This window comes from Euprymna scolopes, chromosome 38 (genome assembly GCF_053919585.1).
Source record: "Euprymna scolopes isolate OS-2025 chromosome 38, ASM5391958v1, whole genome shotgun sequence".
Taxonomy (NCBI): Eukaryota; Metazoa; Mollusca; class Cephalopoda; order Sepiida; family Sepiolidae; genus Euprymna; species Euprymna scolopes.
Genome location: NC_136519.1, coordinates 25,333,877 through 25,357,446, shown reverse-complemented (window position 1 = coordinate 25,357,446; position 23,570 = coordinate 25,333,877). Strand labels below are relative to the sequence as shown.

Below are 23,570 nucleotides of genomic sequence, written 5' to 3'. Positions count from 1 at the left end.
ATTTGATCAAGTAGTTTTTTTTTATTTTACAGTGAAAAAACAATTTGTTATGATACTGAGCAAAAGGTAGTCATGTTTTGATTTTTAGGAAGAAAAGCTAGTATTTAAGATGGGGAGGGAGTGTCGGCGCTTTAAACTGAGTTATCTCCCCCGTGGTATGTTAAAAAAAAATTTAAACATGGCTACCTTCATTGCGCTCTCATAAAAACGTGTTTTTCCGCTGTAAAAAACAAAAAAAAAAAACTACTTTTCATTTCTTGATTAAACTGTACATGTGCCATAGAATCAGCGGCATGATCTAGCCATTCACGATTCCAGCATCAGACACTAAAAATGCAAGGACCAAATATGAGTTCCATGTCTGCCATTGTCCATTGCGGGCCACGCCTTGAGTTGGCCATCTTGGCATTTCCTCCGACCAATTGGCGCATTGGGTACCACCAGTTTACAGATGAATTCCTCACTAGGTTGACACAACAACTGTTTTTGGGCAGCGTTTCTTTCAGGCCAAGCATGTTACATCTAATGCTGATGGTCATGTTAGGGATCCGGTAGGAGAGGTGAACATGCAGGATACGGCAGAAGCAGTAATAATCAAAGATCTTAAGTCAAAATCGCCTGTTCCTTTTTTTATCAGATTTTTTCTTGATTATCAATTCTTATCAAAGACATTCCAATACAAAATCTATCTAAGAACACTGCCAGACACATAAAGTATATTTGTGCAAAATTTCTTTAAAAAATCAGCCCAGCCATTTAGTAGTCCATAGGGAACAAACTCCCACATACACACAAGCAAAGTTTCACATAATAGTAGAGATAGATATACATGGACACACACATGGACACATAATATTCAAGAAAAGATAAACAAATGATAAAATCATTAAAAAAAATGAACATCAAATAAAAATGGTAATAAAAGAAAATGGAATTACTTACAGTGGTATTATTCAAAAGTAGAATGAATGTGTCAAAGATTCCCCCAGAAACAAAAATGACTTGGAGTGCTTTTTTATCCCGACAAGAGAGCATCTCCTTTACGGTCTCTGGAATAAGAGAAATAATAATCATTTTTCTTTCAATATTTCCATCTATAAATGGACAGCATCCTTGTTGAAAAATATAAGGGTACTTATGCCAAATAAGTACCCTTATATTTTTCAACAGTTTACGTAAAACATTGAAAGGTGCCATAACTCCGCGCAAATGAAAGAAAACATTCATTTGCTATTATGGTCCTCTCCTTGCCAATCTTTCATAAACACTCGTCTAGCCAAAAAAACTATCAATGAATTCATTTCCACTCTCAATCAGTGCCTAGACCAATGGTTCTCAACCGGGGTCCATGTGGACCCCCATGGTACATGTAACATTAATATCCATTCAGTTTTCCTTCAAGATAAACTGTTGATATATGGTCTTTGGTTTTCTTTACATTACTGAAAAATAAAATAAGCTATAACAGTTCACCAAAATACATTAAAAAGAAAAGAAAGTCATGATTAAAAAAAGGTTGACAACCATTGGCCTAAACCTAAACGTGTATTCCATCAACAAAGCTTCTTTCCTAGAACTACCTGTCTGGAATTCTGTTCAACTGGTCTGCGTTCCAGCTAACTACAATATTGTCATCTTCAAATCCAACGTAAACAAGTTCTTATTGAACCATACTCATAAATAATCTGATTATATCAAACTAGCTGGGAGGGGGAGGGGGGGCTTTGCTCGGTCATAAAATATGCTTAAATATGATATTCGGGTTTTGTACATATTATTATAGAGTCGTGGTTTCAAAAGTTTTTTTAAAAAAAAGTATTTGGGTGCCATCAGCTAGAATCAAAACCGAAAGCAAAACTGTAGCATTCAAAGATGGTGACGTTAACACTGTATCAACGTGACACACATACAAACTGATTAAAAATAAACTAAGATGAATGTACAAAATGCATAATGAATTTTTCCAATTTTGACCCATTTTTAACTCCTTAAAAACTATTTTAACCGGCTAAAGACCCATAAAAGAACGGTCCATAAAAAAATCAAATCATTTGAGGCGTTTAGCATTGCTCTGTGACTTTTAGTTCCGGAAGAGATAGAGTTTGAAAATATGAAGACAGACAGACATAGTGAGTTTTATCAATTAGATTTCCACCACAAACAAATATTACACAACTGTCCCAATGACTATAATACACATATTAATCCTCATCCTTGAATAAGTAGCCCCTGGACCTTGATATGTGGTAACCCCTTTGTAAAATAAATTTGTTTATTTAATAAAAAACACTAAATATGTATCTTTTTCATTTTTTTTTTTTTTAATTTGTTCGCTATTAGTTGTTTGTTATTCAAAAAATAAATATTTATTCATGAAACTTACTTCATTGTTTTTTTTTTCTTGATTTGAAATTTAAATTATGTAAAGTTACATAAAAATTATACAATAATTCAATTATCTTTTCGTTATAACAATAAAAAGAATATTGTTTTCAGTTTCCAATTAATTTTTCATTAAACTATCTTTATAACAAAAATAATATATTTTTCATTGAAAAAATTGGTCAACATTTGTGCAAAGCTCAAAACTTTCATTAGTTATTTTTTGTTTGTTAACGTAAACTGCCTGGAAAAGTCTAACAATAGCATGGTTCTTATTATGCATAAGTACCCAAACATAATGTTTTCCACTGAAAATTAAAATTATCCCTCTAAAAGATGGTTGCTAAGATTCTTTCTAATCTTGATTAGGTCCTGATTCATTTCTTATAGTCATTCTCAAATGTGCTCCTGAACTTTCTTCTATCTTCTCAAAATTATTCAATCTCTATCAAAATGATTTTGTTTCTTATTGGAAAGAGTCCTCTAGTATCCCTATCTTGAAAAATGCTGGTGATTAGTCTGACCCAACCAAATATTGTCTTATTAGTCTCCTTTCTGTTTTTAGAAAAATTTTTGAAAGGTGATTAACGGCAAGCTTGTTTTCTGGAAAATCTGGGCATTTTTAGTGATGTTCAATATGGCTTTCGTGGTTTATGATCTTTTAACTGAGTGGATCTGTTGGTTTATAGATAATTCAGGAGAGGCTAAGGCCATTGCACTTGATATTTCCAAGGCATTTGGCAAAATGTAGAATTCTGGTCTTTTACATAAACTTCAACGTTATGGAATTGGTAGTAAGATTCTTGACATTGTTAGGTCTTTTCTTTCTGATTGAAAATCATGAGTAACTCTTTCTTCTATTTTCTTATCAATGCTGGTGTTCTTCAGGGATCTATTCTAAGCCCAACTCCATTTCTTTTCTATATCAATGATTTTCAAGAGAATATTGTTCAGAAAATTAGCATCTATACTGATGATACCACTCTCTATTTTGATGTTTTGTTTTCACTCATCTCCCTTGGATCTGTTGAAATATACAATTAATCTTTATCTGTGCCAAAACCAAAATGTAGATTCCATGAACAAAGCTTCTTTCTTAGAAGTGCATGCTTGTGGAACTCTGTTCCATCTGCCTGTTTCCCACCTGACTACAATTTGGATGTCTTCAAGTCCAACATAAAACAAATTCCTGATGAACCGCCCCCCCCCAAGTAAGACACTTTATCAAATCTCAACATTAACGTACTGTACTCGCAATAACCCTTATCCCTGAGTGGCTTCCGGGCCTTGATAAGTAGTGACCACCTTGTAAAAAAAAAGAAAAAAAAAAGAAATTGACTTGGGTTCAGTTGTAGATTGGGTTACAAAATAGTGTGTTTCATTTAATCCTGTTAAGACTCAGCTTGTCTTTCAATCATAGGTGTGTCCCTTTTCTTTCGGAGACTCTCATGGACAGTTCTGCTGGAGGAAAAATCGACTCTGAAACTTGTTGGTCTCATCAAATCTTTCTTATATTAAATCCATTGCTCTTTCTGCGACACTTATTTGTTTTATTTTGTTTTACAGCATGTGAACCACTTTTGGGTCATTTAATGCCGAAACATTAATTGTAATGTGTTAGATGTTTGTTAGTTGTTTTTGTTTTGTTTTTTTTTTTGTTGTAGAATCTTTTGTTATATTTTGTTGTATATTTTAATCTCTTTTAGGAATTCAAATTTTTTTCTGTGTCGATTTTGTTAAACATCTCCCTTAGACTATTCTCTTGGTAATGCTTTATTCAGGCCCATTTAAACTCCACATAGTATATGACGTACTGTATAGGGCTCCTGACACGTTATGCAAATAGGCACCTCTTCTCCTTTTAGTAGATGTGAGTGAGTGACGGGGCACTTATTTGAATAAGCGCTCTTTCTGCTTCTCATAAAGTTGGTTCTCTATATCGTGATAAACACTTTCTCACACATGAGACTAGTCTCTGTCTGCTACAGATCTACTATCAGACCACGTATGGAATATTGTTGCCATATTTGGGTTGGTGAATCTCGGTCCCATTTGGGGGGTCCTGGATAAATTGCAGAAACATATTGGCAATTTAATTGATCCCACCCTATCGTCTTCTCTGCAATGTCTCTCACAGAGATGTGATGTTACTAGTCTATAATCTTTTCTATAAATACTATTATGGTATGTGTTCTTCAGAAATGTCTGATCTATTCCCTGCTTCTTTTGTTCCAGCTCGTTTGACTTGTTGGTCTAGTGGTCTCCTTTAATTCATCATTTTGATACCTCATTGTAATACAGCTTCCTATTCCAAGAACCACAAGCTTGTGGAACTCTCTTCCTGCTGACCGTTTTCCCCTGTTTTTCCGCTAATTTTAATTTTGGTCTTTTTAAAACTAAGGTCAATAGGCATCTCCTGTTTTTGCAATAATCATCTTTTATTCTTGTTAGCTCCTTACATTAAGTGGCTTCACACTTTGTCTGAAGCGATTTCCATTAAAAAAAAAAAAAAAAAAAAAAAAATTGGCCAACTTTGACCAAAAAAATGAAACTTTCATTTAGCAACTTCTGTTGTTTTATGTAAACTGCCTGGAAGTACCAATATAAGTAATGAGAGACTAATGTCCTGCCATATAAACGGTTTAAATCATCCACTCTACTTAACACTGTAAGACTGTTTCCTGAAAAGGGTGAATTAGATTATTGAATGACTAAATAGATAATATGCAATAGGTAAATAACATGTAATAAATTAATATAATTTTTTTTTTTATGTGCAACTTCAGCTATTGTAACCAAACACTTCCCGTGCAAATCTTTAATACTTATCATTTAAAGCAACTCCTAAAGCATGTTTCACAAAAGCATGTTTACATTTTGTCCCCTTTTACAAATTATTACATTTAATCCAACTAAACTGATTCTCTCAAGTACATACTTCCACAACAAAGCAAAGACTGTCACTCTCCTGTAATTAAGTCCTCTCACTAAACTCAGAATCACTACATGGATTTTTTCATAGGTAAAATTTTCATGAAGCCACCATTTATTACTTCATTTTTTGATACTTGTAAAGTTAAATCAAGACATTAAAAAATAAAAATATCGAAAAAGAAAAGTTATATTGTACATATCCGTTTTGGACTGAAGTTCTCTGAAAAAAAAAAATTAATTTAATTTGATTGAGTAGTTTTTTGTTGTTTTTTTTTTACAGAGGAAAAACACGTTTTTATGACGGTGCGCTGAAGGTAGCCATGTTTGGATTTTTAGAACACACCACTGGGAGATAACTAAGTCTAAAGTGCCGACACCCCCCTCCCCATCTTAAATAATAGCTTTTCTTAAAAATCGAAACATGGCTATCTTTTGATCGGTATCATAACAAATTGTTTTTTCGCTGTAAAAAAAAAAAAAAAAAAAAAAAAAAAAAAACTGCTTGATCAAATAAATTGAAATTTTGTTTTCGGAGAACTTCATTCCATAAGAGATACATACAATATAACTTTTTTTCTTTTTCAGCATTTTCATTTTTTAATGCCTTGATTAAACTGTACAAGTGCCATTTTTTAACTAATACTATTTCCTACATATGACGTTAGATTTTAAAATTGAAAAGAAAAATATTTTATCAACATATTACTTACGAATCATTGAGACCTGAAGAGAAGCTGCCTCAGTTTCAGGATAGTCATGGTCCATTTTTAATGACTGCAAAACATTCAAATAACCTTCCATCACTTGGATCACTTCCACTTGTCTCTAAAGAGGAAGAAGAAAAAAATATTTCTAAATAAATACATTTAAAACAAAATCACAATTTTGAAAATTTACATCTTTCAAGTACTTAATACATAGAATCATTTTTGAACAGATCAAATCCAATATATACACCAGAGATAAATTGGATAATTCTTTGATATTTTTGCATTTTAGATTGGTCATTTTCGTTATTTTAGTGGTTTCATTTTATGGCATATCAACTCTTTAGTGCCAAATCAGATTTTGGTAAAAACCTTTATCCTTCAAGTTCTTTATATCTTCAAATATTCATTCATGGTGTTTGGTTTAGTTGTTTTGTAGAGGAAAATTGTTTTTGTTTTTTGGGTTTTTTTTTGCAAAATGTGGTTAATCTCAGGTAGCTAACCTACAATCTGCATGACATCCCATGCATCTGAAGACCAAGTTATCTGAAATTGTGATGTTTTTTATATGTATTTCCAATGATAGCTACATGATGCCACTACACATAGCAAAGGAAAAGAAAAAACAATAACATAAATGTTTGGTGCATTTTAGGTCAGCAAGCCAATATCTTCAGACAGCCTGATCTGATAACACCAGATTTCATTTCAGAACCATTTGAAGTATTTAATAGCGGTAAAGTGCAATAGATAGCTGTTTCTGTATATTTCTTGTTCTGGTATCAGGTCTGTTATTGCAGACATCGATGATCATGGCTCTCCAATCCCCTCGACATTCACTCTTTCTGATGAGATTTATAGTAGTGTTTTCAGTGATCCTGTTGAGACTATCAGTGAACTTTGTTCATGGTCTTCCTCTGTTCTTTTCTCCAGCGATTTCTCATAAAAATCAAGCTTTTTTCCAAGTGGTCTGCCCATATTAAAACTTTAACTGTCTGGCGTAGACATTATTGAGTAATACTGTTGTAATCTGCCTTACACATGACATCTTTGTCTTCCTTTCCGTCCATGAGATTTTTAGAATTCTCCTTAAAAACCATATCTCCACTGCTTTCATTACTGTCCAACATTAAGGGAGAACTAACCTTATGTACGTCTTCAAGATTTTGATTTTTGTGTATATATTCGCTCTGTTACACTAGGCCAATCTAACTGAAATTTTGTATGGACTTTTTTTATGATAAAGTGCAGCGAACGAAGTATTATGGTTTGCATTTGATTTGCACGGTTAGGGATAAATAAAAATTTGTATTTAATGCAAAAAAAAAAAAATGAGCACAAATTTAATCATATTGCATTATTTATTTAGATTATTCGGACGACTGTTCCCTTCTGGAATGTTATTTTCACAACATTTCACTTGATGTAACCTCTGGCCTTCTTCAGGTATATCTTGTCAAACTCGGCAATCCTTCAGTGGAATTTGGGAGTCTGCAAACGTGAAAATAACTCTAGATGAGAACAATAGTCTAAAGAATCCAAATAATATAAATAATCAATCCTCATCTAAAAAATCCAAAAACATAAAATTTAACCATATCAAACCATCAATTCAGCATAAAGTACTCATTCTAAGTGAATGGGCTATAATTTTTGCCAGTTTTCAATGGATAAAAAGGTCTAGTGTTTATATATTTTGGTTACGTATATCAGTATAAGTTTCAATATAAATATATTGAAAGTGTACTTGTCTATTTATATATTTCAGCTACATATATCATATATGTGTCGCTATGAATATGTTGAAAGTATACTTATTTGGTCTGTTTATATATTTTGACTATGTATATCAGTATAAGTTTCGATATAAATATGTTGGAAGTATATTTACTTTGTTTAGATATTTTAGCTACGTATATCAGTAGAAGTTTCGATATAAATATGTTGGAAGTATACATGGTCTGTCTAGATATTTCGGCTACGTATATCAGTAGAAGTGTCAATATAAATATGTTGAAAGTGTACTTACTTGGTCCGGACATGAACAATGAATAACATGCACCATTCGCACAATACACTTGAGAACAAGCTTCTTTAGAATAAGCACTTGTTCACGCTTCTCACTCGGTGCCTTTTGTTGGCCGATAACAGATACACAGCACAATAACACATCGAGGGTTGCAGGAGTGATTGAACGCAAGGCATTTTGCTGGAGGTAAAAAAGAAAGGAATGAAAATAATTTAAAAAAAAAAGGGCTTTGATTTGATTGGAATTTAAAGAACCTATGGTTTTAATCAGCTAACATACTTCCTAATTTCAAACGTAGTGCTAATGGAAGAAGTGACAAAGCAAATTAGTTCCTTTTCTTTTTTTCTCTCAAGTTTAAACAATATTTGTTATTTTTATTTCAATAATTATATTTTTATACTTTCATAAATATATATTTATTATTATTAATTCAAATAAGAAACTTTTATGTTTAAATTTTAAAAAAAAGAAACTTATTTTTACAATTTCATAAATATATTTTTTATAAAATTTCAAATAAAATAAAAACTTATTTTTTTTAATTTTGTTATTTTTATTTGTATAATTTTGTGAATTTTTACTGCATAGTTTTCAATAACGTCTTTTTCTCATATTTTATTTCAATAAATCGTTTCGCAATAGAAATACTGAAGAACAATAAAAGTGAAGGAACTGATTTGCCGTGTCACCACTTCCGGTATTGCTATGTTAGAAATTAGGAAGTACGTTAGCTGGCTATAACCGAATCTATAAATCACAAGACAATAATATTTTTATTGATTAACTTTTAAATTAAGCTATTTCTATAGGAGGATCTGTCCATTGATATATCACACTGAAAGATTACAAAAATTAGGAATGGATGGATTAAGTTCAGGGAACGTCTACTATTACTAACTAGCAGAGCATTACCACTAACAAGTCAGGTATGTGAATTTATGACCAATGATAAAATCATGAAGGCAGAAAATGAAATATTGATGATAAGTGAATAATATAAAATATTTGCGCCGGTGAACGCTAGGAGAGTGAAAGTACATAATGACTGAGTAAGTTATTATCCTATATTCTGTTACCATAACTTGTTTGAGAGAGTGACTCACCTTGGAAATATTGTACGAATTTTATCATTTTGAATAAAATGGACTGATAATATCTGGAAAACATGCATCAAGTACTGGCAGACAGCGTGATCAGTTTGGATTTATGTATGGTGTCTGTTTGTAATTCTATAATGCCTTTTTGTAGAGAGGAATAATAGAGATTCTTGTATTAACAGACAGGATTAGTAATGTTGGAGTTAGAAATACATAATTGTTAATTAGAGAGAAGAGATTTTTAGAAAGTTTTATGTGATGAATAAACTCAGAAACAGAGGAAATTCAAAAACATGTCATATAAAACAAAAGAACGAAATTAGGGAGGATCTGTTGTTATTGTGATAGTAAACGTTAGGAGTGGATGAAGTAAATTTGGAGAAGTGTCATTACTAACCAGCAGAGCGGTACCACTTCTAAACAAGAGAAGAGTTATATTTGTGAATTTTTGAGAAGAGAATTGATTATTCATATTATTTGTATTCTTTGAACTACTGTTCTCATCACATCATACACAAGGACCCGTGGCATAGTGGATAAAGTACTTGACAAAATTCAGTTATATTCCTCTGGAGATTGAATGTTCAATCCTCAGTGTGAGTGACACTCAAAATACAATTGCGAATTACTTTGGACGTCTACACAGTCATGACTGATGGAACAAAACTATACTACTCCAGTGGATTAAATAAAGGGTTTCATTCTTAAGTGATTTGCAATTGTATTCAATTGTCATTGAGGGTGACACTCCACCTAATCGGGGCTGTCAGAACAAGAGCATGCTAACCCTGTGGATTAAATAAAAAGTTCCATTTGAAATACTGCGCGGATTACGGAGTTCGACTTCTGCTATTACTAACCAGCAGAGCATTACCATTGTCAATCAACGGAAGAGTTTATCAGGCATGTGTATGCAATGTGATGATGTATGGAATATGGGAGTGAAACCTGACAAGTGACGGTTGAGGATATGTATTCTGTGGAGAGAAATGATATGAGAACGATACAATGGATTTGCAATATGGCTGTTAATGACAGGCTTAGATCTGATGACTTCAGAGGAACATTAAATCTGGAGAGTGTAGGAAGAGGTGTGCAGAGCAGGAGACTTTGTTAGTATTGCCACGTTGAAAGAATGGATGTGAGTTCTTGGGTTAGTAGATGTAGTTAAGGTAAGAAGTTCACAGGGAAAAGCCAAGAAAAACATGGGAAGATAAGGATGGACTTGAGACAGAGAGGGAGAAATAATGACTTGGGCAGAGATAGGTTAGTCTGTAAATCAATTTCTAAAAGCTGTCTAACATCAGCATGTAAAACAGATATTAAAGCAAACACAATGATGTAAAACCGATTACTTTGTTAGATTTATTATGGTTGGAGAATTGTGCTATGAGTCATGTGTCGGCATTTTGAGATGAGGATTGATTATTCATATTATTTGGATCCTTTGTAAAACTGTTCTCATCACATCAAACGCAAGGGTCCGTGGCATAGTGAATAAAGTACCTGGTAAAATTCAGTTATATTCTTCTAGAGCTTGAAGGTTCAATCCTAAGTGCAGGCGAACAGTTGAGGAGTCAAGGTTGGCAGTTGAAGGTCAAGGAAAATATGAAGAAAGTGATAAGAATAGAATTTCAGAAAGAGACAGAGAGAGGGAGAGGGAGGGGAAGGATGAATAAAGACTTGTGCAGAGATAGATTAGTCTGTAAGTCAATTTCTAAAATCTAACACATACCAACATATCAAACGGATGTTAAAGAAAATACGATGATGATTATTGTTGAGTAATCAGTCATAAATTTTTGCATGAGTACGAGATTATCATTTTTGGCATTATACGGCAGAATCATGTTGACGCACCAGTTCAATTTCTAAAAACTGTATAACCCATGCCAGCATGTAAAACAGACGTTAAACCAAATAAGATGATATAAAATTGATAGCTTTGCAAGACTTCCCATGATGTAAGGATTGTGCTAGAATAGGTTTGCAATCAGATTTTTAAAAGAGAAAAAAATAAAGAATTAACTTTGTCAACTTACCTGATCACCAGACATTATGCCGCCAAACATATACAATAAGGTAATTTGGATTTCTATGGCTAAATCTTTTTTTTGGAAACATTCTAAAAAATAAATAAAATGGACAAATTTAAACATTAAAAAAAAAGAGCTAAATAAGATTTGTTTGATAAGTTTAAGATAAGTTTAAGAAACTTATGAAAATCATGGAGGAGTGCAATTTTTGGACGGAACCATGGAATTATAAATTATTGCTCTTGGTCATGTAATTTTTCAATCTACATAATAAAATTGCCAAACAATATATCATCTGTTTAGGAGTTCACTTTTAAAACAATTTTATTCAATATAATGACACAATAGCGTAACTGATTCAAGTAAACATCGCAAAAGTCAAATTAAAAAAAAGAAAATAGAGATCAGCATACAACAGCTCTTTATCATATATATATATATATATATATATATATATATATATATATATATATATACATATATATATTAATGAAAAAGATATATATATATATATTAATGAAAAAGATATATATATATATTAATGAAAAAGATATATATATATATATAAATGAAAAATATATAATATATATATATATATATATATATATATATAAATGAAAAATATATAATATATATATATATATATATATATATATATAAATGAAAAATATATAAATATATATATAAATATATATATATATATATATATAAATGAAATATATATAAATATATATATAAATATATATATATATAAATGAAATATATATAAATATATATATATATAAATGAAAAATATATAAATATATATATATATAAATGAAAAATATATAAATATATATATATAAATGAAAAATATATAAATATATATATATATAAATGAAAAATATATAAATATATATATATAAATGAAAAATATATAAATATATATATATATAAATGAAAAATATATAAATATATATATATAAATTAAAAATATATAAATATATATATATATAAATGAAAAATATATAAATATATATATATAAATGAAAAATATATAAATATATATATATATAAATGAAAAATATATAAATATATATATATAAATGAAAAATATATAAATATATATATATAAATGAAAAATATATAAATATATATAAATATATATATATATATATAAATGAAAAATATATAAATATATATATATAAATGAAAAATATATAAATATATATATATATATATATAAATGAAAAATATATAAATATATATATATATATATAAATGAAAAATATATAAATATATATATATATATATAAATGAAAAATATATAAATATATATATATATATAAATGAAAAATATATAAATATATATATATATATATATAAATGAAAAATATATAAATATATATATATATATAAATGAAAAATATATATATAAATGAAAAATATATAAATATATATATATATATATATATAAATGAAAAATATATAATATATATATATATATATATATATATATATATTGAATCCTGAACAACGTCGGGTCTTCCTGCTAGTGTATATATATATATATATATATATATATATATATATATGTTATATTGTCTATTATTATTATTATTAGTAGTAGTAGTAGTAGTAGTAAGGATAGGAGTCTTAAGAGAGATTAGAGTCTTAGGAGAGTTCATGTGTCTTAATCATGTTGTTGGAAGAGATGCTAGTTATTATATATATTCATTGTTAGTGTTCATATTGTTGAGAGATTCATATTGTAAGAAATGGGATCATTAACATTGTTAGAGAAGAGATGTGGACATTAACACGTATATATAAAGAGAGTTTATAAATGAGAGAGATTGCATATAAATACATTTTGAGAAGGTGTTTTCATATCTAGATAGACAGACCGATATGTTAGCATTTATGCCGATGCATTGACAGGTTGGCATTTATGCTTTGACAGTTCGTATGAACGGGAGTGTTTGTATAACATAAATAGACACATTTACTTTCTAACACATATTTTTTAGATGATGAATTTCAAATAGTTTGTACACATAAATAGACAATACCTTTTTCATGTAATGATGGACACAGGAGACGGCAGTTATAAAAACATGATGAACATTTTTTCTTCCACTGACCGGCTGGTGGCTTTGCATTCAGGAATTCAAAGCTTCACATATTAAGTTTCAAAATGACCGTCTCGCTTCTAGACGTTCGAATTCCAAACTCCAGACTATCATCTGTCGTTCTCAGACTCCCCCTGACTCTCTCATTAACTAACTAACTAACTAACTAACTCTCACTTCCTATATTGAGAAATCCATGCATGTCCGGCCAACGTGACCACAATTCACGTGCCATCAACATTTTTTCTTTGCTGTTTTCACAAAGGAATTCAACCTACATATCTAATTCATTTAACCCATATTTTATTATCCACATTCTTTCAACAATGAATAGTTTATTTATTATTTATTTCATCAGAATACAATTTACTGGACATTCCATTTAAACCTATTGTTCTTTAAAACTTATTTCCAGGGTTCGATTCCTGCTTTCTCTCATTTTATTTTCATTTTAACTAAATCTCTCTATTTTTATACTTACATGAAAAGGGGACAGCCCTTATCATGTAACATATATATATATATATATATATGAAAACAAAGGGATGTAGTGTTTACCTGGTATACGCAATGGAAAACTTCAAACTAATATACATAACAGTATTTATATATAGGAAATTTACTCCTAACCAAATTAAAAAAAAGCTCAATATGCAATATTTTGGAATCCATTCTCTCTAAAGAACTATTTTGCATTTCAGATCAACTCAAGAGGATTTTCATGCAAGCTGAAATATTATGTGTGGTTTGTTTTTATATATATTTTTTTTACATATCCAACATTTTTTTACTTTTTTTATTTGGCAATTTATAACTACAATAAATTGCGGTTTCACTTAATGCCTTAACTAGCAAATTCTAGCATTGCTACAAATATAATTTCTTTATGTCCTCTGATGAGAAGAATAACAAGAATAGCATTCTTTGAAACTCCGCGGAATATGGAATAAGAACAATAAATTTTGATTGTAAAGTTCAACTTACAGTTTTAATTTTCTTTCTCTTATATATATATATATATATATATATATTATATATATAAATACTCGTTCACATACACTTTTTCATGATAAAGCTAGAACCCAGAACTAGATGGAATCGAGCAACTGCATCGACAACGGACAACGCCACACCCAAAGTGGGTTTCGATGTACTGCATCTCATCAGTGACGTGCTCCGACATAGCGTGAACCCAGGTCATCGCACGCATGAAGTGTGTAATACTGACGACCTAACCGTATAGGCCACGGCGCAATTTATTGGCTATGCCTCAATTTCATTTTTTTTTTTTAAATATTTTATCTAGTTCTACATTCTACTATGTGACATAAACAAATTCCTGACGAACCGCCCCCTTAAGTAAGACACTTTATCAAATCTCAACACTAACATACTGCCATTGTAGTGGAGTCGGGAAAGGTGAAAGTAAGAAAACATGATTGGTGAGAATACGAAGAACATTTATATCCAGAACAGGGTTAGTGATACAGGAAGATTAGTGAGTCCATGGGGAGTCGTCTCTGTACGACATCCGGATAGCTCTCATTGAGTGGTCTATACTTGCTGCTTATATGGCTAATGGATAAGTTCATCTTAGTAATTACTATGTGATGCGTCCTATACAACTAAGATAGTTACTGCTGGTATGCAGGCGGTAGACATCACATTTTTTCTTTTATTTTTTACAAGGTGGTCACCACTTATCAAGGCCCGAAAGCCACTCGGGAATAAGGGTTATTGCGTGTAGAGTACATGAGTGTTGAGATTTGATGAAGTGTCTTACTTAAGGGGGTGGTTCATCAGGAATTTGTTTATGTTGGACTTGAAGACATCCAGGTTGTAGTCAGGTGGAAAACAGGCAAACAGAACAGAGTTCCACAGACGTGAACGTCTAAGAAGCTTTGTTCATGGAATCTACATTTTGGTTTTGGCACAGATAAAGAGTGGGGAAAATTTTTAACAGTGGTTTCAGCTAGAGGAATGTTTTTCATGAAAGATTGGGGTGGGGAGACCAGGGATTGGAGCTCAGATGAGCATTGCCATGGAAGTAACGATAAAACAAAGACAAGCTCGCAAAGTTTCTCCTGTGAGAGAGAGGTTGCAGGGTAGAGAAAAGGGCATCTCCCACTAAGCCACAAAGTCTATTTTGTACTCTGTCAAGGCAGGATAGGCTGTTTTTAGCAGCTCCTGCCCAGATGTGGCAGCAGTACTCCATCCTTGGACGTACTTGGCTTTTATATAGATAGAGAATTGCATCAGCAGTGAGATATCTACTGGAGCGGTAGAAGGATCCAACCATTTTTCCAGCGACCTTGGCAACAGACTTGATGTACGTGTTCCATTTCAGGTCAGGAGTAAAGGTCAAGCCCAGAAGCTTATCAAAACATGGGGCTTCCCCTAGACAAGAGCCATCCATTTCAATTGATGCCAGATGGGGATCAGAACGTTGATGATGTAAAGATAGGAGCTTGGTTTTAAATTCATTAAAAGTAACCTATCACCTCTTCCCCCACTGTACCACGCGCTCGAGATCAGAGGAGAGAGAATCAGAGAGAACTTTGTCATTTACGGCCTTTGATGTGTTGCCATAGATGGTCATGTCATCATCATAAATGTCAACGAATGATTTAAGTATGTGTTTTGGGAGATCATTGATGTAGATCAGGAAGAGAGTTGGCCCCAGGATGGACCCCTGGGGGACTCCAGCATTAAAAATGAGGGCCACTGATTTCTGCCCATCAACCTCTACACTTATGAGCTTATCAGAGAGAAATGATTTAATGTTTGAGAAAACATTTCCAGTTATACCGTAGTTAGAAATCTTGTGAAGTTGACCCTTATGCCATACCTTGTCAAAGGCTTTTGATATGTCAAGAGCAATCACCCTAGAGAGAAAGCCTTTGTCAAGAGATTCACTAATCCTATGAGATATAACTGTTAGCACATCTGCTGTAGACCTGGCAGAACGGAAACCATATTGCATGTCACTAAGAAAGTTATTTCTGCTGAGGTGGTTGACAACTTACTCATGATACACAGGAGACTTATTGGTCTGCACTGAGAGGGAGATGGCTTATCACCTGAATTCTTAAATATAGGGCATACTGATGAGGTTTTCCAGGATGTTGGGAAGCACTTCTTAAGGCAACGCTTAAACAGTTTTGTAAGTATGGGGGCAAGTTCTGGTTGAAGCTTTTTCAGCACTATAATTGGAATGCCGTCAGGGCCAGTTGCTTTACTGGAATCAAGGTTCTTGATTAGCTTGGTGACCTCACGCACAGATATTTGTATGTTGCATAGTGTGTTGTCTGCTATAGGAGGAAATACGGGGAGTTGATGGTCTTCATCACATAGGGTAGAATTAGCTGCAAAGTTCTTGGCAAATAGTTTGGCCTTGTCTGATGTTGACGAGATGACCTCAGGTCCATTGATGATGGTTTGGATAGAGCGCACGCTTCTGTGTTCAGGATCCTGTTTGTTATATGCCAGAACTGGTGGGAACCAAGCCACTGCTCAGCTACTTTGGATTTTTTATTACTCTTTTACAGTGGTTGCTGGCAGTCCTGAAAGCAACTTTAGTCACAGTGCATTTATTATGTTGGTAGCTATGGAAAAAGTGATTTCTGTGCGTGATGGTAGCAGCACATTCTGGGGAGAACCATTGCTGGCTGTTAGGTTTTTGTTGGAATTTTTTGGATGGAATAAATCGGTCTATACCTACAATTAACCATTCGGTCAGGTCTGATACTATGGAAGACACATCCTTTTTAAACATGGGATGCAGGGGTAGATCAGATATAAATGTACGGAAGCTATCTCAGTCAGCCATAGAGTATCGATATACAGTACGATGGAGAACTACAAACATTAACTGAAATCAGCCGACTCCCCAGATACAATTTCGGAACGACCTATTTGTTGAGAGACATCACATCTATGAAGGATGAACCATTTTTTCTACATATATTAGACATTAAGAGGAGATTATAGATAGATATATATAAATACCCATTCACATACACTTTTTCACAATAAAGCTAGAACCCAGAACTAGATGGAATCGAGCAATTGCATCGACAATGGACAATGCCAGGTTAGGTCGTCAGTATTGCACACTTCATGCGTGCGACGGCCTGGGTTCATGCCTATGTCGGAGCACGTCACTGATGAGATGCAGTACATCAAAACCCACTTTGGGTGTGGCATTGTCGATGCAACTGCTCGATTCCATCTAGTTCTGGGTTCTAGCTTTATCATGAAAAAGTGTATGTGAATGGGTATTTATATATATCTATAATCTCCTCTTAATGTCTTATATATATATATATATATATATATATATATATATATATACATACACACACACTAGTAGGCCACCCAGTATTGCCCAGTCATAAAATATGCTTGAATATGATATTCAACATATACAACAAGGTTTCAAATGCTGAATTATTCACAAAAAGCAAAATATCTGGCATCGAACCATTCCTCATTCACAGTCACAGTTGCGGTAGACTGATCACGTCTTGAGGATGCCTGCTAACAGAATACCAAAAATTGTGATGTACAGTCAGCTGGCAGATGGGAAAAGAAATGTTGGCCGGCCTTGGCTTAGGTACAAGGACAAGTTGAAAAGTAATCTGCCTGCAGTAAACATACCATATGGGAGTCTTGTAAAAGAAGCGAGCAATCGTAAGGAATGGAGATTGCAGCATTTTGAAGGAATCCAAAAAATTCAATCTGATAGCCTGAGTAAGTTGAGAGAAAACAAAGAAAGAGCAAAATGATTGGCTACGAATCCACACTCATGTTCTTTATGCGACCTTGTTTGCAGGTCTCTTGCTAAACTAAAGTCATCAGAGGCAAAAGCATAAATGAATTTAAAAAATGTAGATTGTCAGAACCTCATATGTCGTATCAACAGGAGAGTCCATGATTATATATATATATATATATATATATATATATATATATACATATATATATATATATATACATATATATATATATATATATATATATATATATATATACACACACACACACACACACACATACTAGTAGGTCGCTAGGTATTGTCCAGTCATAAAATATGCTTGAATATGATATTTTGATTAATGCAGATTTCATATTTATTATTATATTATACTGGACCCAATATATAGAAAAGATTTTTAAAGTTTTTAAAAAGATAACTCGTGCACCAATCGAAACCAAAACATTTAGCTTACGATTTACTTTTTCCTTTGACGTTAATGCCTGACCTATGAGGACATGTTTGCTGCAAGGCTAAAAATTAAAACATGAACCAATAGCTATTACGTTATGCATGCATGTTTGTACTGCCGTCGTTCGACCTTCACCTGGCAAATTCCATTTTTCACACTTTTGTACCAATTTTCCCCAGCTAAAACCCAAATATATATTTTCACATGGGGTTGAATACCCTATATATTAAGTTTCATATCTGTAGACCAAAAACTGACAGAGGAGTTTGGTAGACAAAATATTTTAAACAAATATACATACGCATACATAAATATATATAGAAAGAAGTTTGTGTTTACTATAACCTTATTACGCAAGTATAAATCATGTAGAATATCTGCATGAATATAATTACATGTAATAATTAACTAAAGATGATCATCCAATGAGAAAACCGGAAAAAAAGTAATAGAGAATTAAAATGAATGTTTAAAAAATATGCAAATTAGCTAGATCTCTTACAGATGAAAACAATTTCATGGCCCATATATATCAAAGTTGTTTTCTTTTTAAATAAATAGAAAGAAAGAGTTTTTCAATATGAAGATCAATACACAAATATACCCAAATTTATAGGAGTATATATATATATATATATATATATATATATATATATATATATATATATATATATAGATAGATAGATAGATAGATAGATAGATAGATAGATAGATGAAAAAAAAAAACCAAGTTATATGTTCATCAACGTTTTGTCTATGAGTTGGAACAATTATATTGAAAACATTGCCAGGGCCGCTGCGAAAAAGGTAGGCTCTCTCTACCGTGCTAGAAAACTACTGACACCTGAAAGTATCCTGTACCTCTATAAGGCCACCATTCGCCCATGTATGGAGTATTGTTGTCATATTTGGGCTGGTGCATCTGCTACTAGTCTCTCACTCCTAGACAAGGTTCAAAAGAGAGTCTCCAACCTGATAGGTCCTGAACTGTCATCTAAGCTTCAGCCTCTGTCCCATCGAGGAAATGTAGCATCCCTCTGCCTGTTCTACAAGTACTTTAATGGTGAATGCTCTGACGAACTGCAGACACTTGTGCCCCCACGACGTAGACACCCTCGACAAAGCCGACAGGCAGCTAAATCCCACTCCTACACAGTAGAGATCCCTAGATGTAAAAGATCTTTCTACTCCAGTAGTTTCTTCCCCAGAACGGCTAGACTCTGGAATTCCATTCCAGGTTCCTGCTTCCCTAACTGTACTGACATGCAGAAGTTCAAGTGCAACGTGAACCGACATCTTGCTGCCCAAATCCTAACATAGTGCCCCAGTAGTTGCTGCCCCTGATAGTAGCCTCCTACACCAAAGTGGCAACGTGCCTTGTTTGGGGTGAAAATGTAATATAAAAAAAATTTTTTTTTTTTTTTTTAAATTATTAAATTGGAGAAAATAAAATATGTATAATATTTGAAAATATACATTTCTTATACTATATTTCAATAAATCGCTTCGCAATAGAAATATTGAAGAACAATAAAAGTGAAGGAACTGCTTCCAGTAGTGTTACACAAAAAGTTAAGTATGTTAGTTGACTATAACCTAAAAGTTTCAGTCAAACTAGCTCAATGTGCAGTCAGCACCAACCCTATTCAGGGTTTAACCAGCTTCCTCCGAAGGACGAAGTTTCATGGGAGTATGAAATTCACAAGCGGTCCTCAGTCGCATGCATATCCCCGTTAGGGGAGATGACAACGTTAGGTTTTTGCAACGTTTTGCAGGGAGGTGTCGACGTTCTCCTACATACAGCACCTGGACTTCCCAAACTGGTCGCCCATTTTAGTAATAACCAGTCTCAACGTTGCTTAACTTCGGTGATCTGACGGGAACCGGTGTGTCAACGTGATTATGCCGTATAAACTAGCTCAGCATACATAGTTTATTATCTTTTTTCTTTAATATAAATTTTCTAAAAATATTTTTAATGTCATTGAATTTTTAAAATGGAGAAAGCAATATACAGGGTGTCTAAAAAAAATGTACTTTAACTGTTATCAGCATTATATGGACAATAAGGGTCATCAATTTCAACATTTGCTGACATGATTCCTTAGTTACATTAGTCTTGTACAGGGTGGAATGATAAAATTGTCACCCTAGAAAAGACGACATGATTACACTTCCATTTGATGAAAACCGGCTTTCTTTTCTTGTTACAAACCATCTACCAGTTGGCCAGTTGTGTACAAATCCCAAGAGCAATAGGAACCTTTGTAGTGTATGTGGGGTGCGAGACAGCATTCACCAATTCGTAATCGGAATCTGTTGATATTAGATGTCATGGTTGCAGGTGAAGGGATATCTATAAGTCGAAAGTGGTAGAGTATGACTGGGACCGTTAAAAATAAATTTAGCGAGATCTGACTTACAGAAGGGTCCTACCTAGTCACATGCACATCCATACAAATTTAAAAGGCGTGAACAACTTTGGAAAAATAATGACATCCAACAAAGAACTTGAGATCGCCGTATTGGGATAAAATAACATTTATTAACATGTTTAAAAAAAAGTAATTCAGATTATTTCAACATCAAGTTTTGCAACAAGTGTTCATGAGAGTCTTCGTCAATGAGTAGGACAACAATTCCTGCTGGTCAGGAGATTCAAACCCAGCCATGAAGCCACCTTTGACTCCATTTGCTAAGCCTTTACCTCTGAGCCACCAAACAATTGCCATGAGAATGAAGGAAATTAATCACTAATAAATGCTCAATTCGGGCGCAGACATTAGACAATCCAGAGTGTTCGCATGACAGAAGTCGTGAAGGTTGCATGCATACGTTTTATTTTTTATTACCATTTTATGTGTTTAGTTACACATGTTTCGGTTGCAAGATGCATCCATATCTACAATGCAGCAGCCTCGTCAGACTGTAAGGTCTGACAAAGCTGCTGGATCGTAGATATGGTCTGGCAACCAAAACATGTGTAACTAAACCTATAAAACAGTAATAAAAAAATAAAATGCATATTTTCTCTGCAATAGTATTGAGCACTCTCTTCAGGTTTTTTAATAATTACCATTTTTGCTATATATATATATATATATATATATATATATATATATGTATATATGCATACATACAGGGATGTACTGTGTACTGTAATTACTTGGTCTGTGACATTTACAAATCCCTTGATACATGTTATCAACATTGTCAGACAATAATGATCATCAATCTGAACATTTGCAGACATGATTCTTCAATTACATTTGTTTTTTTATTCAAAACCTATTCCATTTCATTCTATGTTCATAAATAAAGGTTTCATCGTTATTCAAAGTGTGGGTACACTTTTTAATAAAGCACCCAATTATTGTAAATGACTCATTGAAAATAAAAAATAATGCTTTTTTGTGACATATCAACTCTTTGGGGGTTATTTAGTATTAGAAGACAATAGCCGTTGCAAATGATGTATTAGATTTCGTCAATTGAACACAAGTTGCTATCTTACCCCAAAATTGACACAAACACAAATCAGCACAAAAAATTAGGCTCATTAATAACCGTCAATACAAACCATGAAAAAAAGGAATGACTTCTACATGAAGAGTTGCTGGTTTGAAGTTCAAATGGCTTTTGTCTACATTCCAACTGAAAGAAAAAAAAAGAAAAAATTAATAAATCAGTTAATTACACCAATTCTCAACATATATGTGAACCTATTAGGATGCCAACCAAGGCTGGTGCTCACTGATTACCCTAAATGTGAAACTTTCACAAGAAACACTCGTTTAGCTGAAAGCACTATCAATAATTTACCCCACTTTTTATCTGTGCTGAAACCTAATCGTAGATTCCATGAACAAAGTTTCTTTTTTAGAATTGCACACCTGTGGAACTCTCTCCCGTTTGCCTGCTTTCCAGCTGACTACAATATGGTCATCTTCAAGTCCAACGTAAACAAGTTCTTGATGAGCCGTTCACCTTAAGTAATCCAGTTTACTAAATTTACACTATTAACGCTTACTACGATATTGTCCCATTGACTACTGTACACTCTTTAATCCTTATCCTCGAGTGGCCTCTGGTCCTTGATAAGTGGCGACTCCTACGTAAAAAAAAAAAACTAAATAAAATAGAAACCAAAAACGACAAGGAAAGTGGGTTAAACTTTAGTGATCCTTATTTAATGCAATTCCTCCACGTTTATGGAGTCGAGAAGAATAGAAAGTAGACCTTGGATTTACTTTCGTCAGTCTCATAACTCTGGTTTTCCTTATTTTGTCCTTTAGTCCTCACGTGCCATGAGCGATGTTTCTGACAAGGGAAGAAGAAGTTTTATGGGTCAGAATATATTCGTCTAATACTTATCGTTGGCTAGTTTTTGACCTTGAAATAATTTTTTTTTTTTTTTTTTTTTTTACATAGGCATCACCACATCATCAAGGCCCAGAGGCCACTCAAGGATAAGGGTTAAAGAGTGTACAGTAGAAATTGGACAATATAGTAATCATTAGTAATGAAAATTTGGTAAATTTGATAACTTATATGGAACGGCTCAACAAGAACTTATTTACTTTAGACTTGAACACAACCATATTGTAGTCAGCCGGAAAGCAGGAAAACGGAAGACAATTCCACAGGCGTGCAGTTCTAAGAAAGAAGCTTTGTTCATGGAATCTATGTTTAGGTTTAGGCACAGATAAAGAGTGGGGGGAATTACAGGGCTCTAGGGACAAATTTATATTTAGTTGACCTTTGACAACTAAATATTTTCACTTACTAGCCAAATAGAAAAGTTACAAGCCAAACGCATATGATTTTTAGAATATGACATCTTCGTTCTGTGATGAGTAAGTAAAGATTGTTCTGTATATTTTTAAATAAATGTAATTCTACAACAAATTTTATGTTGATACTTGAAGGTATAAACATTCTGATTTCTTCAGATGTTTTTTAAACAGACTTCATTTAAAAGAAAAAAAAAAAGTAAAAAAAAAGAAAAGAGTAGATTGTCTTCCTTAGTTAGAATTCGCCTCGAAA

The 23,570-nt window shown here is 32.7% G+C and overlaps 1 protein-coding gene and 1 pseudogene across 1 annotated transcript in view; both read right to left on the bottom strand.

The window, feature by feature from the left end:
- LOC145263098 (neurobeachin-like protein 1) overlaps positions 1 to 23,570 on the bottom strand; it is a 319,648-nt gene that overhangs the window by 209,494 nt on the left and 86,584 nt on the right. The window contains exons 6-10 of the mRNA XM_080120024.1: positions 22,105 to 22,178; positions 11,192 to 11,274; positions 8,053 to 8,232; positions 6,027 to 6,141; positions 943 to 1,049 (exon numbers count right to left, since the gene is read on the bottom strand). Coding sequence (XP_079976150.1) covers positions 943 to 1,049; positions 6,027 to 6,141; positions 8,053 to 8,232; positions 11,192 to 11,274; positions 22,105 to 22,178 — 559 coding nt within the window. The remainder of the gene's footprint in view (positions 1 to 942; positions 1,050 to 6,026; positions 6,142 to 8,052; positions 8,233 to 11,191; positions 11,275 to 22,104; positions 22,179 to 23,570) is intronic.
- Positions 20,319 to 20,437, bottom strand: LOC145263502 (5S ribosomal RNA; annotated as a pseudogene).